A 17235-nucleotide genomic window follows, 5' to 3' on the forward strand; every position below is an offset into this window, starting at 1 on the left:
ATCCTCCCTGTTACACACTCCCTTTTTTCAGACCTGAGTAGCCTGTGACTTTACAGAACTCCAGTTTGATTCTAAAGAGATGAAACAATTTAATGAAGAAATTTACATGCAATAAGGCAATAATTTCTGGAATTTTTAAGTATTATTGTCTAAAAACATTGTTTTGCTAACATATATAGTTAACTAACGGCTGTTAGATTTTAAGAATCTCTTACTTTTTACTTCTTATATTCTCAATGATTTATTTCTCATTTTAATGTAGATTTTTAAAAATTTATACTGAATCAGACTATATTAATATAAAGTAAGAAGATAAATTCTCTGAAATTCATGTCTCAGTTCGTTAAATTTTTCAAAATGTGTATGAAGTAAATGGATTATTCTCACATATATAATTTTTATCCATAATGACATTTCCCCATATCCATCTCTATATTCTCCTTTCTTTCTTTCTTTTCCCCTTTTAATTTTACTAGTAGTGTACTTTTTAGGTGTGTGTGGGGGGAGTATGTGAAGTATAACCTGTCTGCTAGGGACATGGCAAGCAAACAGTATAAAACTAAATAAAGAATACGAGAACATGATGTAATTGACAAGATAAACACAAGATGTATGAGGCTGGCATAACACATCATGTTGTTTTACTGTAAACTCTTTCCTGTTAAGTTGAACAAATATGTTCAAAAATAACAACAGAGTAAATACCTAAACCAGAAACATAGGTACTTCTTGTCATTACCAAATATGTTCTGTAAGTGGTAGGCTTTTATTTTTTTCCTGATTTCCCGTCCTTTTTTTTTTTTAATTTTTAAATTTTATGGGTCGCTTCTTGGTCTTTTGGCTAAGATCAAGTGTAGTATCTGTTCTTTTCAGTGTAATATCTGATACCTTCTGTATCCGAGGACAGAAAATTAAAAGAGATTATGGTAAAATTCCATAGGGTCTCGGCAGTAATGTACTTACAACTTGCTATATAGTTATAGGCTTAATCCTTCAGTAAACAAAGAATTCAACAAGTAGAAAAATTCCTTTGATTTTTATGTTCTCTGCGATGACTTTTATATACAGCCTTAGAGATATTCTGATTGTTACACTGGATAATCCATAGCCTTTCTTCTATTAAGAGTATGGAAATCATATGTAAGTAATAGTTTAGCTATCGTAGATGGAAATGATAGAAATACTGCAAAATGGTAGTTACAACACTAAGGCTTCAAAAGCTAGAGGCTGCAAGATGTGTCTATCAGCCTTTCTCTTTCGGCAAATCTGCCATTCCAATAAAACTAATACACTGTAAAAAAACAAAAAAAGCGGAGACTTTTAAAAAATGCTGGAGGAAATTTTTGAAAACACCTGCTGTAGGAGACATGCCATAAATAGATAATATCTTAATTCTAGCAGAGCCTCCAGCATTTTCATTCTTCTTTACCTGAAAGAACCTCCAATAGATTTGTCTAAGAGACCATTGTTAATACAACATATTAATCAATGAAAGAATACTTATTCAAGACTATATAGCTTGATCTATTTTTAAAAAATGAAATATATATCAAAAACAAAATCTATTTAATTTTTTCATGTATAAAGTTTTATCTGTGTATTTAACTTTTTATGTACTAGGAACTATATAAATAGCTTTAAGAATAAAATATCACCAAAAGAAAGGAAAGATCCTTTTGAGTTTCCTAAATCATGGTTCTCTAATAAATCTTCTTCAGACAGATTAGTGCATCAGTGCCCTTCTTGCATGAGCAAGTACTTCTTTTTTTAACATTTATTTATTTTTGTTGGAAAGTCAGATATACAGAAATGGAGAATACAGTGTAGTAAATTAAAAGTACAGTGGCAATTCTCCAAAATAGAGTGAAGGAGGCAGAAGAAAGAATCTCAAAATTAGAAGATATTTCCTGTCACCACAGGAAAGCAAACAAAAAGTTGGAAGCAGAGCTGGGTCAAGCTAAAAAAAGTATTCAAGAATTGAGAGACACTATTAAAAGGCCAAATGTAAGAGTTATGGGAGTTCCAGAAGGTGCAGAAAGAGAAACTGGGTTTAAAACTATATCCATTGAAATAATAAAGAAAAACTTTTCTTCGCTGGAGAAAAAATTGGGAAACTACATGCAGGAGGGGTCCAGAACTCTCAGCAGGGTTGAACAAAAGCGATCTTCATGACACATGATCATCAAGCTCTCTGCAGTTGAACATAAGGAAAAGTCCTTAAATGTGCATGTGAAAAACAATCAATTGACATATAAAGGAGAGCCAATTAAATTTACAGGAGACCTCCCTAAGGAAACCCTACAGGCCAGAAGAGAATGCAGTGATACATTCCTGATTCTAAAAGTGAAATCATACCGAGCAAAGCCTTCCTTTGTCTTGAAAGTGAAATGAACTTTTTCCACTGTAAAGAAAAACTCAAGGATACACCTCCTCCAAACCTACCCTACATATCATATTTAAAGCTGTTCTGTTGACAGAGAAAAGGAGCAGCTCCCAAAGTTTCACTTTCTGCTGATGCTAAGGAGCCTGGTGGAAAAGCTGGAGGAATGTCAGGTATGCCATGGGCAGGAAGTTGAGGGTGTGTGTGCCCTCCACACAGGCTTCTAAAATCCTGGAGGTAAACTGGTGCTGAATGAAAATGGGGCTGCAGCTGTAATCAAATGACCAAATCAGGATCATTTTTCCTGCCCTTGCTCTGTCCTGGTCCTTTGTCCTGGTCACAGAATAGGTCCAACCAAATCACAGGAGCAGGTGAGGCGAGATCTCTGGGGCAGACACCGAGAGCATTCCATCTCCTGGGATCCTCATTTTGGAAGCCCGGATCTAAAACACTATCTGCTAAGCTGCAAAGTGGAACTGACTCCTGGGGGGCAGTGAAGTGGAACAGGGTGGGTGGAGTGCTGCAAGAGCAGAGGACAGGGAGATGTGCAGTTGTGCTACTGCCCACTGCTCTCAGAAACCCTGCACCTGCACAAGGGATGAAGTGGTTGGTTGGAGGAGCTTGATGAGCATGCACATGAGGATCACAAGGAACTACAAACAGGAGCAAGTTGTATCAACAGGATGAAAATAGAATTAATTGCAGAAGAGTTGAGCAAGGAAGAAAAGGGAGGAAACAAAAGAAAAAGGAGATTTCACACCGGGGCTGTTCCTCTGCCTCCGAGAGGCATGTGGGAGCCCCCGCCCTTCAATCTGTCACATCTGCTCTATGCCCAAAAGTACTCTGGCTTCTAGGCTTCTGCGGGAATCCTAGTCCAAAACAGAGCCCAACCTGGTCTCTCCCTACCTGGGGTGACCCGGTTAGCAGCAGCAACCAGAGATGGAAGAGACGCGTGCTAGTGCCTGGGTCAGATTAATTAATGTAGTCAGCATGGTGCTGCCGAGACAAGGTCCATTGCTTGGAATAGAGGGACTGTCCCTCGTTGCTCACGTGCCTGTGCAGGAGCAGGCCTAGCAAGCTCAGCCAAATGTCCTTGGCTTGCAGTAGCAGGAACACAAAGATGGCAGCTTTCCACCCTCTGGTATCCCAGCAGGCTATAGGCTGCATGGGAAAATATTAAGACTCAAGTCAAGGCTGAGAAGGTCCTGGTAGGCTTGGGCAGGCTGTCCTGACCAGGAGGGCGTGCCAGGTCCTGAGTAAGAAAAGGAGGAGGAAGGGACCGAGGTGGTGGCCTGTTGGCTGGAGTCCCTTGCCTTGCAAGCACAGGGATGCCATATGAGCGGCGGTTTTGATCCTGGTGGCCCCACTTCCCATCCAGCTCCCAGCTTGTGGCCTGGGAGGGCAGTCAGGGACAGACCAAGGCCTTGAGACCCTGCACCTGCTTGGGAGACAAAGCAGAGGCCCTTGGTTCCTGGTTTCAGATTAGCTCAATTTCAGCCATGTAGGCATTTGGGGATTAAATTGGCAGATGGAAGATCTTCCTCTGTACCGCCTCCTCTCTGTGTATCTGACTTTTCCATAAAAACAAACAAATTCTGAAAGAAAAATGAAAACAAAGAGGAAGGCTGGAGGTGGTGCTGTGCGCCAGTAGAGACATCGGGGGGTCACACTATTGCCAGGGCACTGGAAGCCACAGGTCAAGGGGACCATTGTAGCCTGGTGGGCTGCGCTGGAAGAGCTCACAGCATCCTCCATGATGGAACCTGAAAGAGGAAGGGCAGAACTGGCAGTGTAACTGCCAGGTATGGATGCTGAGCGGTGCCCCTCCAGGCTCTGGGGCCTTGCAGAAGTCCCTTGGTGTCCTTGACTAGACCTGGGCCTCACAGCCACCCTTCACTGTAAGGAAGGCCTGTGGCCACAAAGAAAGCAGGAATACTCTGGTGATGTCCATCCATACTTCTCAAGGTAGGAAAATAGGTAGCTCATTTTGTGATTTCTGTTTCATCATCAGGGAAAACACAGAAGGTATTGTTGACATTATCATTATCTTGATACACTTGAAAGGTAACATGAAACGAAGGCAGTGGAATATAAGACTTGCATGTGCTGGCTCATTCATTTAATGCCCTCAACAGCTGGGCCTGATCCAGGCCAAAGCCAAGGCCCAGGAACTCTCCCATGTGGATGGCAGGAACCAACATGCTCAGGCCGTCACCTGCTGCCTGTCCTGGCTCATTAGTGTGAAGCTGGCTGGAAAGTAGAGGAGCTGGGACTTGAACTGGAACTCCAATGGGGGATAGCAGCGTAACCTGAGGTGCCACAATACCCACATCTGCTGCTGGCATGTAGAGGCAGGGGTCATGGGCACTGAATTCCTGTGAGATATGTGACAGCTCCAAAGGAGGTGGAATGTCCAGCTCAAAGTGTCACTAACAGCTCTGCTGAAAGACATGGGCGTAAACACATAATTCATTATTGCAAAGGTGTGTCCACCATGTGAGCATATCACCCCAAACAAAATGCGGAATAGGAGAGCATGACTGTGGATAGGCAAGGAAAAAAGCCTTCTGTGTTACACGTTTTTAAACGACAATTTCAAACATAAAAATGTTGGCTAGTCAGTGCAGTTTGGCCAGGAGGCTATTTCTTTGGATGTGGATCCCCTAGTTAAAACTTGACTATGTTTTTCTCAACATATCACACTGGTACTCAGTGAGTGGTCTTTAAAGTAAGATGTAGTGGAAGGACTTCGACACGGGAAAGCAATCTGACAATCTGGATACAGAATCAATCTTACAGTTGTGAATTATCTTTTGACCAATAAGAATTTTTTCCAAGGGAGCTCTAGTTTTTGCTAGCAAAATAACTCTTGACACTCCCTGCATTTTTTTCCATTTCGGAATAACTTGAACACATTTTACAATTAAAATAATAGGTAAGTTGTCATCAATAGTTCACAAATAAATGCAAAGTTAACACTCAGTTGTGCATGTGCCCAAGTGTCTCACTGGTCATGACTTGCCTAGCTTGCTGCAGGCATTCATCTTAGTGTTTCACCCAGGAAAGCGTCAGCACTGATCGCTTGTCCTTTAGCAGAGTGATTGCTGTCTGTGGACATAGTTAATACTACAAAATCATTATCTTCAAGAAAAGTGATTTAGCCAGACATGGTAGCCTAGCGGCTGAAGTCCTTACATTGCATGTGCCAGAATACCATCTGGGCACCAGTCCTCATCCTGGCAGCCCCCCTTGCCAGCCAGCTCCCTATAACACAGACTAACACTGTCTGGTCCTTCTAGAACTTTTGGTCAAGCATGAGATATTTCATCCTGTTGCTTGGTTGAGCTCTAGATGCATTGCTTGTGATTGGTAGCAAAAGTGTAAAAGGGAAAAAAAGACAGTGATGAAAGGATGTGTTCACAAGTATTAATATAAACTGAGACAAATTCAGAGCTCAGAGGCTTCTAATTTCCTTCTTATGCCTTCTTTGAGGTAAACCTGAATTGTTTCAGCTGAATACTTTAAAGAGAGATTCATACCCCTGTTGATTTACTGGAAACCAGAGTTTCAGAGATTGGGAAAGACACAGAAAGAAAAGGACTTGCATAAACTAGTTACCTTCCCAAGTGCCCACACAGGGAGGCAGCCAGGATGAAGCCAGGAGCTTCCTCCACCTCTCCCATGTAGGCACAGGGCCTGAGCACATGGATCATGTACTTCTGCTGTCCGTGACACACTGGCAAGGAGTTGGAGCTGAAGCAAAACAGCCAGGACAGGAACTGACACCCAAATGGGATGACGGTGTCACTGGCTGTGACTTGAGGCACTCTACCATGACTATCCCTAGTGCTGACCTCCAGGCCACTCTGCTGCATGCAGAGGCACACACAATGTCAAAGCTGGGAATGGACAGGGCAGGGAGCCCAGGAAAAGTAACCCTGTGGCCTTTCTGGTACAGGTGATAGTACAAGTGTGTGTGAGTGCTGGAGCCAGTGGCAGGTGCGGCAGTGGTCCTGAGGCATCTCCCTGGCCAGGCCACTGCACTGCCTGTGGGGACAGACCCATCAAAGGTTTTTGTTGTTGGCAGACAGCCCATCCTTTAATCTCATGTAACTGCAGACACCTTAGGATTCTCCAATCTCAGGGACTAGAACCTAAGGTGTGTGCTCTGGTCTATCCACACAGGTAGCCTGATTTGGCCACCAACATTGCTGACTCCTGTGCAAAGGAACCAACACTATGTCCCAGTAATGATGAAGATCAACGGGACATAGACAACAGCACAGAGTGGAAGTCCTCCAGTCCCTGAGAGGGATAAATGTGAAGAGTCAGAGTCCCAAACGCCACATAGGCCAACCCTATGCAACTTAAACTAGGAAGTAACTACAGATGATTGGGTGGATCTGAACCCTTCAGCAATCTTCAGATCAAGAGTCCAGTTGAAAAGAGAGGATGTGGTGGTATAATACATCGAGTTTCATCCTGTTGCATTGGCATCCCTTATGCATGCCAGTGTGTGCCTGCGGTGCTCTCTATCTGATGGAGCTCTCTGCTTATGCCCTAGAGGAGCAGTATAGGGTGTGGGAGATGCAGAAGCTGCTTCTGGCTCCTGGCTTCAGGTTGGCATAGCCCCAACCATAGCAGCCTAGAGGGCTGTGAACCAGAGGATGGAAAGTTTATACTCCCATTCCCTCTCTAATGTAACTTTGCACATCAAAATATTAAATTAAAAAAAAATTTACTATATTTTCACTGATGGAAATCTGAAGAATTGAGCCATAATTGTGGACTCCGTGCTCTGAAAGTTACACCTAGATACATGTTTTAAAAGATAGTTTTTTGAGAATGAAGCAGCACTTTGGCTTGGTAAGCTAAGCCTCTCTAGCAGCACCCCATGCCCAAAGGCAGCCAAGACAGACTGCACTAGTTCCGCTTAAGACAAGATCCATGCTGGTGTGCCTGGGAAAGCATCAGGAGTAGGTGCAAGGCATTGAGCTCATGTAGCCACCTGAAAAACCTGGAGGAAGTGCCAGGCTCCTGGCTTCAACCTGTTCAGCTCTAGTGTTGTGACCACTGGTGTGTGAACCAGCAGACAGAAAGATATCTCTGTCCCTATTGTCTAAGTAAATCTGAATTTTTATTTATAAGAAAAAATTGCATTGATTTTTAAAAACCAGAAATTCATTTGATGGCAGATTACAAGGAGAGAAGGAGAGAGAGAATTATCTTTCATCTGCTGGTTCACTGCTCACCTGGCAGCAAGGACCAAACTCTGCCACACTGAAGCCAGGAGACACAAGTTTGTCTGGCTCCCCCCTGTGGGTGGCAGGGGTCCAAACTCCTACTTCATCCTTGTTGCCTGCCATGCCCATGAGCAGGGAGCTGGACTGCATGCAGGGAAGCGGGACTAGACACAGTGCCCATGAGGGATGCTTGACCTGTCATGGCACAAGGTTGGTCCCCATCAATTCCTACTGTCTGTGAACCCCTCTCCATCTACCATTCCACACCCACCCTCACGCAGGAATTAGCTCCTTGTGTGTCCTCTGAGTGGACCGTTGGCAGGTTCAAGAAATAACCTCCAAACTGCTATGGAAAGTTTAACATTTTTATTAGAAATTTCTCCACAGAACCTTCCATACAAATTGGAATTTCTGGAGTCTCTGGAAAGTGTGTTCCACCTCTGAGATATCCTGTTCAGCTGATAGTTTTATAGTGTACTCCGCATTTTCTTTAAGAAGTTGTGTAGACAGTATTTGCTGAATTGCAAACATTTCCCCTTAGTCAGTCAGTAAGCAACATGGTGACTTCTCTGTTCCTTTGAAGGCAGAGAACTCTAAATGTGTTTTATTCATCTTCTTCGAAATCCTCTTCAACGTATCCCACAGTAAAGTCTATGAGGGAACAATTACTTCCATACTTTCAACTTCACCAGCACATTTAACTAGTATGTCTTCAATTGAAAAATTGTTTGTTGACCACTCCACTTTTTTTCCTTGTTTCTTTTCTTAAAAACAAGGTGTAGATCACTTGTCATTTCCAATTCACAAGAATCCTGAAATTGTATTAGATTAAAAATAATGTAACAAGCCTTAATAGATGTTCTGAGGCAACAAATTTCAATGAGCAAAAACGATAGCCTTATATAAAACTCGGCTGCCACAAATGTAGACAATTCTATCAGGCTTGTTAAGTGACAAAGCAATCAAATAAGTGCTGAAGGTCTCCATCTCAAATCTTTTGTTCTCTGAGTTGACTTTCAGAGTGCTGGGTTGTTTGGTGAGTCAAGGGGAGAGTGGTGCTGATGTTAGCCAGGCTTCCCTGCAGTGCTTTGGGAGCAGGTGTATTGTCAACAGCACCCTGCGTGGTCCTGGCCTCTGTGCCATTTAGTGTCTAAGGCTGTGTGGCCGGCTGCATGGGGAACACCAGAGAGGAGGCTGCTGGCCTTGGATGTTTTCACCCTGATCTTGGCTGTTCACTTGATGGTTTTCTGCAGCTGGGCCCTGGGCACCTTCCACCCCTTCACGCAAGAGTGGTTTGTTGGAATCCTGCCTTAGGTACCAGCAGAGTCTTGGCTGGTAGCAGGGCAGGAGCCTTGGGCAGCGTTGGGGCCAGCGAGGATGGGCCTGGTTGTCATACATGCTGCCAGAGATCTCAATATGGCTTTGCATGGTTTGGCGCTGAGGAGCCCTACATTGTGCCAAGCAGCGGGAATGGCACCACTGGGCCACGTATCTGCTGCCCCTCACTGCAGCTCCACTGGGGCCTGTTACGTTGGCCGCCTGTACACCCTTCTGGCCCTCCTCCACATCAAACTCCACGATCTCACCGTCTGCTAGGCTCGGCAGGTAATACCTGCCAGTGTAACTTTTAATAGCGGTGTGATGAACAAAGATGTCTTGTTGGATATCATGGCGCCTGATGAAGCCATACCTGGCCTTGACATTAAACCATACCACAGTTCCCAGAACCTTGGTCGCAAGCAGTTTCTTGTGACCCGTGGTGGAGGGACTGGGATCAGCAGGCAGCTGCTTGGACTCCACCTTGGCCTCAGCCTGGCCACTCAGGCTGGCAGTGCAGGTGGCCAGTGTAGGCAGTGGCATCTGTGCTTCCCCACAGGGTGACTCGATCACAGGGCCAGCAGCACTGGGGACGCTGCTCAGGGCTCTCAGGGAGCTGCTGTCTGCTCCCACTCCTGACTGAATGGCAACCAGTCCATCTTCCTCCTGCAGGGCTTCAGGCACGTGAGACTCGTGGGACTGTGCAAGATGCTCGTGGTCCCTCTTAGGCTCCTGGCTTAATTCTTCTTGTGAAGTGGCACTCTGCAGGGCCACTGCCTTCAGGTGATCCTGTTGCATGGCCAGTAGCATTTCCTCTCTCTCCTGGTTGAACTCTGGGCTCTTCTTCAGCATGGACTCTGTGGCACTCAAGAGCTGCTGGGATGTGTCTTCTTTTTGTTGCAGTAGTTGTGCCCCAGTGTGGAGCTCCTTTCCCAGTTCACAGGCAGCCCCCTCCTTCTCTGGGAAGGATGAGGGCATCTTTGTCTTGGTGTCTTCGAATGCTTTCTTCTTTTCTTGAGCCGTTTCATGGCTTTTCTCCTGTTCTTGTTGCAGTTTGGCAATATCCATCAGCAGTGTGGACACTGCTTCTTCTAATTTTCTCATGGATTGCTTTAAAATGCTGTTCTCCTCCTCTTTCTTGAGAAGGGTGTCTTCCAGTGTGTGTACCTGGTGAGTTTTGGCTTTCACAACAAGCCCTTTGGCTTTCATTACCTTCTCTAGTGCATGTTGCTGCTTCTTCAGTTTTCTGAGTTCTGCAGACTTTTGGTCCTCCTCTGTCTCCAGGGTGATGTTCTCAGTGGAGGAGTGACAGAGTTTCCTCATGATTTTCTTCCAAATGTTATTCTCTCTCTCTTTCTCCTCAAGTTGTTTGTTCAGAGAACATAATTGCCTATTTTTGGCACTCATGAAGACATCTTTACCTTTTATTAATTTTTGCAAATATGTCTGGTTCTTCTTGAGTTGTCTGATTTGTGAAGATATCTGCTGGTTTTGTGCCTCCAGGGTGGTGGTGTCAGGCTTTGAAGAAGGCCTTCTGGGTATTTCTTCCTTGAGGAGCCTGACTGTGCTTTCCTTGGTTACTCGAGATGGTTCCAGTGTTTCCATGGCTTCTTCAAGGCCTTCAGCAGGCTCCCCCAAGGGAACAGACTTTGTCAGCTCTGCTGACTCTTTGGTAAATCCTCCCTGATTGGAGGCCTCTAGGAAATCTTTTAGGTGTTTTACAAGATCTTCCTTGGTTGAGGAGAATTGTCCAAGATTTTCAAGGAGTTGGGCAAATTCCTGTTTGAACTTTCTGGATTTGTTGTCAGTCTCTTGGACATTTTGTACCAAGTCAATGTCTTCTGACTTTTGGTCAACATGGTTTCCGTCCATGATGGGCTGTGTACCAATCTTTCTGAAGGCATGTTCAAGACACACTGACTCTCGAAGCCTCTTTATGGTTTGCTTCAATGTCTTGTTCTCCTCCTGGATGTCTGTCAGATGACTCTGCAGGGAACGTACCTGATGAATTTTCACTGTGAGAAAGAGCTCTTTCCCTTCCATGAGCTTCTCTAGACGATCTTCCTCCTTCTTTATTTGCTTGAGTTCTAGGGACAGTTCTTGATATTTTCTCTCCACTTTGGTTTTCTGCAACATACCACGAGATAGTGTCTCGATTCTGGCCTGGAGGAGCTGGATGGTTTCTTCTTTTGTCGCTAGTGATGATTTGAGTGTTTCATTCTCTTGTAGGAGACGCTGAAGTGTCTCTCTCCAGGACTCAGGTTTTGTTTGATCAAGAAAGGCAAGATTGCTAGAGGCCTCCAACATTCCCTTGAGCTCTCTGAGTAGATCTTTGTTGGAAATCTCCCCAGTGGTTTCCAGGATGTGGTCAGCTCCCTTTACATACATTCCAGGTTTTCCTTTGTTGTCTCCATCAGCCAAGTCTGTGTTCAACAATGCAGATTCATTCCTGATGTCATCCAGTGTTTTCGGTACTGTAGGTTGAATGGCGGTGTGCTGGTTGTTGTGCCGCTCCCATGCCTGACAGCATGCTTCCAGGTCTCTGGTGAGACTGGTCAGCAGGTCACCTTGACCTCTTTCAACTCCATCAGCCAAGTCTGTGTTCAACAATCCAGATTCATTCCTGATTTCATCCAGTGTTTTGGGTACTGTAGGTTGAATGGCAGTGTGCTGGTTGTTGTGCCGCTCCCAAGCCTGACACCACACTTCCAGGTCTCTGGTGAGACTGGTCAGCAGGTCACCTTGACCTCTTTCACTGTCGTTCTTCTGGATGCCTTCTGGTGTATATTTGTAATAGCCACCAATGTCCTTTGCCAGTCCTGGGTAATGGCCTAGCCTGGAGCCTAAGCCAGGAATCCCTGAGGACATGGCTGTGGGTCATTTAACTGCCCTGGAGTGCTCAGAGAGCATGTCCAGCTCAGTCGGACAGTCCCACAAAGTGTCGCCAGAGCAAGGCATCCTGGGACTTATATAGGCAGCTAACAATGGCCGTTGGTTAGCAACAAGCTGTTGCCTGGAGATCCCAGAACTCAGGCATGGCCCTCTGATGCCCACTAGCCCCTTGGCCCTCTAGGCTTCTCTTCCCCATTGCCACTCTGACTCCCACCATGCCCAGAAAATTTCCCACATACACTGTCGTTCCCCCAGTGCATATTAATAAGTATGAAAAACGCAGGGATGGCCATTCTTGATCCACACCCACGACCTCTGTATTTTGGTGAAACCCAGTGAGAGGTCTGAGTCCTCTATCCCCTCCAGTGTCCATCTTCCCACTCATGTGTGCTCTGAGAGGTAGCCAGTGATGTCTCAACTGTCTGGATTTCTCCCCACTTGTGTGTGGGCAGGTTGGAGTTGTGACTCCTGGCTTCTGCCTGGTCCTGTTTCTGCTCAGTGGGCTTAAGCAGAGTGAGTCCTTAGCAGATGTTAACTGGTGTTCTCTCTGCTGATGCTTTCGTGTAGTTAAAAGTACTACACAAAATCAGAAAGAACGAAATTATGCATTTCTGCAGGATCTTTCCAAACTAAAACTGATTCCATTGCAGGTGTTAAATTTGTTGTCAACTCATAGACGCTTACCTTGCCTGGGCTAAGTTAATTCAACACAGTGCACAATGTTGTGCTGCCTTTCTAGGTCATGGACCTCAAAATATTACTTGTGGAAGTGTTTAGGCTAAAAAGACTCATGTAATATTTGGGTTTTTGTTAGCTATTTTCTCCCAATCCTTTGATTTTACAAATTTACTAATGTGTTTGAAAGAGTTACTGAGATGAAGAGGGACAAAGGGAGAAATGAACTTCTTTGCTAGTTTAATTTCTCAACTCATGGACAATTAGATGTTTGCAACCTAAGTTAGAAAATTCTGATATGAACATTCAGGTACAATGTTTAAATAGTGTTAAATAAACATAAATGTGCATATACAACATCTTACCACACACACAGGGGAAAAGAACAATGATTATTTTAGTGAATCCATGTGTAATCTTTTAAGAAACTGGGAGACTACTTTCCAGAGCTGTGGCACTGTTTTATCTTCCTGTAGGTAGTGTGTAAGTGGCGTTCCACTTTGTCCCATTGCTACCAATGTCCATCATTTTAGTTATGCTAGTATCACCTAGTACCCATGAAGTGGGTTCTTACTCTGGTTTCTTGTTTGACTCCTTTAATAACTAATGGGATTGAGCATCTGTTTTTATACTTGGCCATATTTTCTGTTTTGAAGACATTTTTTTCCAGGAATGTTTAATTGGATAGTTTCCTCTTATTGTAATTGTGTTACTTGCTTCTGTTTATCACCAATGTACAAGAGTTCTTTGTTTTCTGTAGACGCAGGTTCCTTATCAGATATGATGAGGCTTTCCACATTCATCTCAGTGTCCTTGGGTGCACAATGGTGTTAATTTTTTATCAGACTCCAATTTTTTTACTTCTGTAAGTTGTGCTCTTTCTTGGAATCTGGGGCTTATCCAAGGTCACATAGATTTATGCATATTTTTATCCATATTGTTTTAGCTGTTACATTTAGGTATTTGACTCATTTTGAGTTTTTGCCTCTGTTATGAAGTGTGGGTGCATATTTAATTCTGCATATGGTTATGCAACATTCCTAATATGTTTTGATGAAGTGACCTTCGTTTTCATTGAAACTGTTTTCGGAAAACTGCAACTGATACATTTGAAGCCTGAATTTGGGATCTTCATTGATACAGGATTAACCTGTTTATCTATCTGCATTCATCTTAAAATAGTCTTATTTAAAAGGCAGAGTGATAAAGACAGATGTGAAAAAAGGATTTGAGAGAGAAAAAGAGTAACAGTGAGAAAGAGAGAGAGAGAGAAAGAGAGATCTTCTGTCCAGTGATACACATCCCAAATGGGCATGGCAGACAGGGTTTAGCGAGGAGAAACCCAGGAGCCAGAAGTAAAGACTGGGTCTCTCACACAGTGACTGAGATTCAAGTACTTGGATCATTACTCATAGCATTTGCAGATGTATTAGCAGAAACTGGGATGAAAAACAAAGGCACTTGCACTCACACACAGACTTCAGTATGGAACGGAGAAATCCCAAGCAGAGGGTAACCCACTGTGCCACAACACTCCTACATTCATTTTTGTAACTGCTAGAACTCGTACTAGCTGTACCCTTCACACACACACACACACACACACACACACACACATTCATATGTGTGTCCACTGAGTGGCAATAATGATAAACCAAGAGGATTCAGGTTTCCTGTCTTAAGTCATTAATTGTACAACTCCATGTGGTGGCTATCAATATATTTATAGCAGCCAATTATAAAGTTTTCCAGTTTACTTCTGGGATAACAGTAGTTGTCTAGTATAAGGGCCTGATCCAAGGTCAGATAAGAAAGCTGCTCCATTTCCTGGTACATGTTTTTTCTGTTATGTAAGTATTTCTTGGCTATAACACTCCTCTATGTTCTTGTCAACTCCATTCTTGAATACAGGTGATAAAATTATATTTACAAGAAGCACAACTCTGAATTTTCTTTGAAACTCAAAAAAACATCCATTTTGATATTTTGGGCATTATATATTTTTCTGTGTTATATAAGTACCTAAACTGAACATGGCAAATGATAAGGGTAGCACTTAGAATGTGGAAGATATATTACCCCTATGTATACACCACAGATGTTTAATGTCATGTGTGTTATTCTTTGGAATTATAATCTCATTTGATCTTCCTCCCAGCAACAGAAGGCATCATTATTATACTATCTATCCTAAGAAAAATTTCAAACCACAGATAGTCTGAATAATTTAACCAAAGTCACAGAACTAAAAGGCTATGTAAACAGTTTTTTTGTGTGTAGATATGATCAATTGTAGGGCCTATCAATTAAAAATAACTAAAAAAGCATCATCATAATATTTTCATATCATAAATTGCAAGAATAAGATCTCAGTAAGCCAAATTATGCAATGCCACAGAGTATAAGTTTTCAGTTGGGTACTGCACACATCCAGGGGTATTGCTATGCTGTGCTGCTTGCTCAGGGTATTTTCTTAATGACAGCATTTGCAGACTGTCTTCCTGTATCTTTCAAAATTCTTATAACCAGATTCAAATTAAACATATGTCTAGCTTTATACTCATGTTTGCAGGTTATATTTTCTTAAATACTCAAACACTATATTTTTAATACTATCAGCTCATCACAACTTGCATGATGTTTTGGGATTCTTGAGATATTCATTGTTTTGGCAATATCTTACACGGTAAAGCTGATTTCTTGTTGGCTCTGTTCCACAGACTGTATCAAAGGCATAAAGCCACGTACCATCCCCACCCAGGACTTTGCAGAGCACTAGAGCCGCCCATAATCCTGATCTGCCTGGAACAAAGATGGATTTCTGGGATGCAGGGCTTTCAGTTTTGAGACTAGAATGGTTCGTGTAAGCTGAGTTATTAATCACCATACTTTCCATATCCTAAAATTCCTCCCCTGTAGCCTTTTATAGACAACCCCTTTTGCAGTCTATTTCCCATCACTACAATTTGGCTGTTATTAGAATACCAAATAAACAGAATCAGATAGCATTCAGCCTTTCATAAATAGCTATGTTAAAGTGGTTTTTTTTGGTGGATTTATGAAAAGTCATTAATTTGCAGCCTGTTCATACTTTTAATTATTGTAAGATGGCTTGTTCCAGCTCTACATTTCAAAGTTGAAATCACTCATTTACTTTTTGAACAGAGGAAACATTATTTTGGATACAATAATACTTAAAATGTGGCCTAATTTGTTAATTTCTTACGTATTATAAGCAAAATGAAATCTGTGATGGTTTGAGAGTTTTTACCATTAAAGGTGCCATAATAGGAATAACTATAACACAAGGAACAAATGAAAACGTTCTAGATCATGCAGAATAACAATGCAGGCCTAAGTGCTTGTCAGACTGTAGAAAGAAAATGGTCCCTTTATGTCCATCTAGGGAAACACTTTATCCTTTAACAGTTTTCTGCTAACTATTGGACTCTGATATCACCAATTAAAGACCAATGTCTCATGAAAAAACACTGATTGGTGTCATAATTCTCTTTGCACAATGCTGTAAGGGATAAACATTTGACAATTGCCATTTCCTAATAGACTCACCTCCTAACAGCAATACTAAAATTATTACTTAGCAACCTAGTAAATGATTGCAAATTACGGTAATAAGCAAAAGGTATTCAACCTTGTTATACAATTGAAATATTCCAACATTAACCAAAGAAATCTGTAATAAACAGATGAAGTATTTCTCACAAAATAATACTGTATATTGATCTCTCCACACCACTCCCTCTTTGAAAGTTTGATCACCCAAATGTAGATGACAATTACCTCCAAAACACTGCTTCTCCTGACAGTGCATTTCTCTATTCTCATTGTCTTACTCAGCTTGATTGAATATAAAAGTGATCATTTGGGCCCGGCGCAGTGGCCTAGTGGCTAAAGTCCTTGCATTGAATGTGCTGGGATCCCATATGGGTGCCAGTTCTAATCCCAGCAGCCCCACTTCCCATCCAGCTCCCTGCTTGTGTCCTGGGAAAGCAGTCGAGGATGGCCCAAAGCCTTGGGACCCTGCACTCGTGTGGGAGACCCGGAAGAGCTCCTGCCTCCTGGCTTTGCATCAGCACAGCACTGCCCATAGAGGTCACTTGGGGAGTGAATCAATGGACGGAAGATCTTCCTCCCTGACTCTCCTCCTCTCTCTAGATATATCTACCTTTCCAATAAAAATAAATAGGTCTTTTTAAAAAGTGGTACTTTTACAACAGTATTTGAAGGGAGAAACTTTATATAATAAGAAAGGGAGATAGCAAATACTGTATCATACAAGACTTCAAATAACTTTCAGAAACAAACAATGATTAAACATCAAGTAACAGCAGAAATACACCCAAACCTTAATGACATTCTGGAAAAGAAGGAAAGTACACTTCTCTTGACCTTAGACACTGTAATGTTTCATATGTGAATAAGAGAAGTTAGGAACAGAGAAACATACATGTAGTCATTGGCCAAAGTTGAACATAAACTGGGACTTGCCTTTGAGGTAAGGGGCAGAGCAATGACAAAATTTGTCAGCACTATGACAAAATTGGGGCCAAAGTAACTTGAGTTAATGCTAATTCAAGTCTTAGGCTCTAGCTCCTGAAAGTTTTTGTTATCTAAAGGTTTCAAGGTAAGTCTACATAGTTTGGAATATATGTTAAAAGAAGAGACTGTAGAAGCTGGTATCCCAAAACATCCTATAGGAGCTAGTCA

The 17235-nt window shown here is 42.7% G+C and overlaps 1 protein-coding gene and 1 pseudogene across 1 annotated transcript in view; one reads left to right on the forward strand and one right to left on the reverse strand.

Moving 5' to 3' along the window:
• LOC131482514 (thyroid receptor-interacting protein 11-like) overlaps positions 1-10545 on the reverse strand; it is a 189278-nt gene extending 178733 nt beyond the window's left edge. The window contains exon 1 of the mRNA XM_058676934.1: positions 8942-10545. Coding sequence (XP_058532917.1) covers positions 8942-10545 — 1604 coding nt within the window. The remainder of the gene's footprint in view (positions 1-8941) is intronic.
• On the forward strand, positions 822-995 carry LOC118758146 (U2 spliceosomal RNA; annotated as a pseudogene).
• Positions 10546-17235: the final 6690 nt, after the last annotated feature.

This window comes from Ochotona princeps, chromosome 18 (genome assembly GCF_030435755.1).
Source record: "Ochotona princeps isolate mOchPri1 chromosome 18, mOchPri1.hap1, whole genome shotgun sequence".
Lineage (NCBI taxonomy): Eukaryota > Metazoa > Chordata > Mammalia > Lagomorpha > Ochotonidae > Ochotona > Ochotona princeps.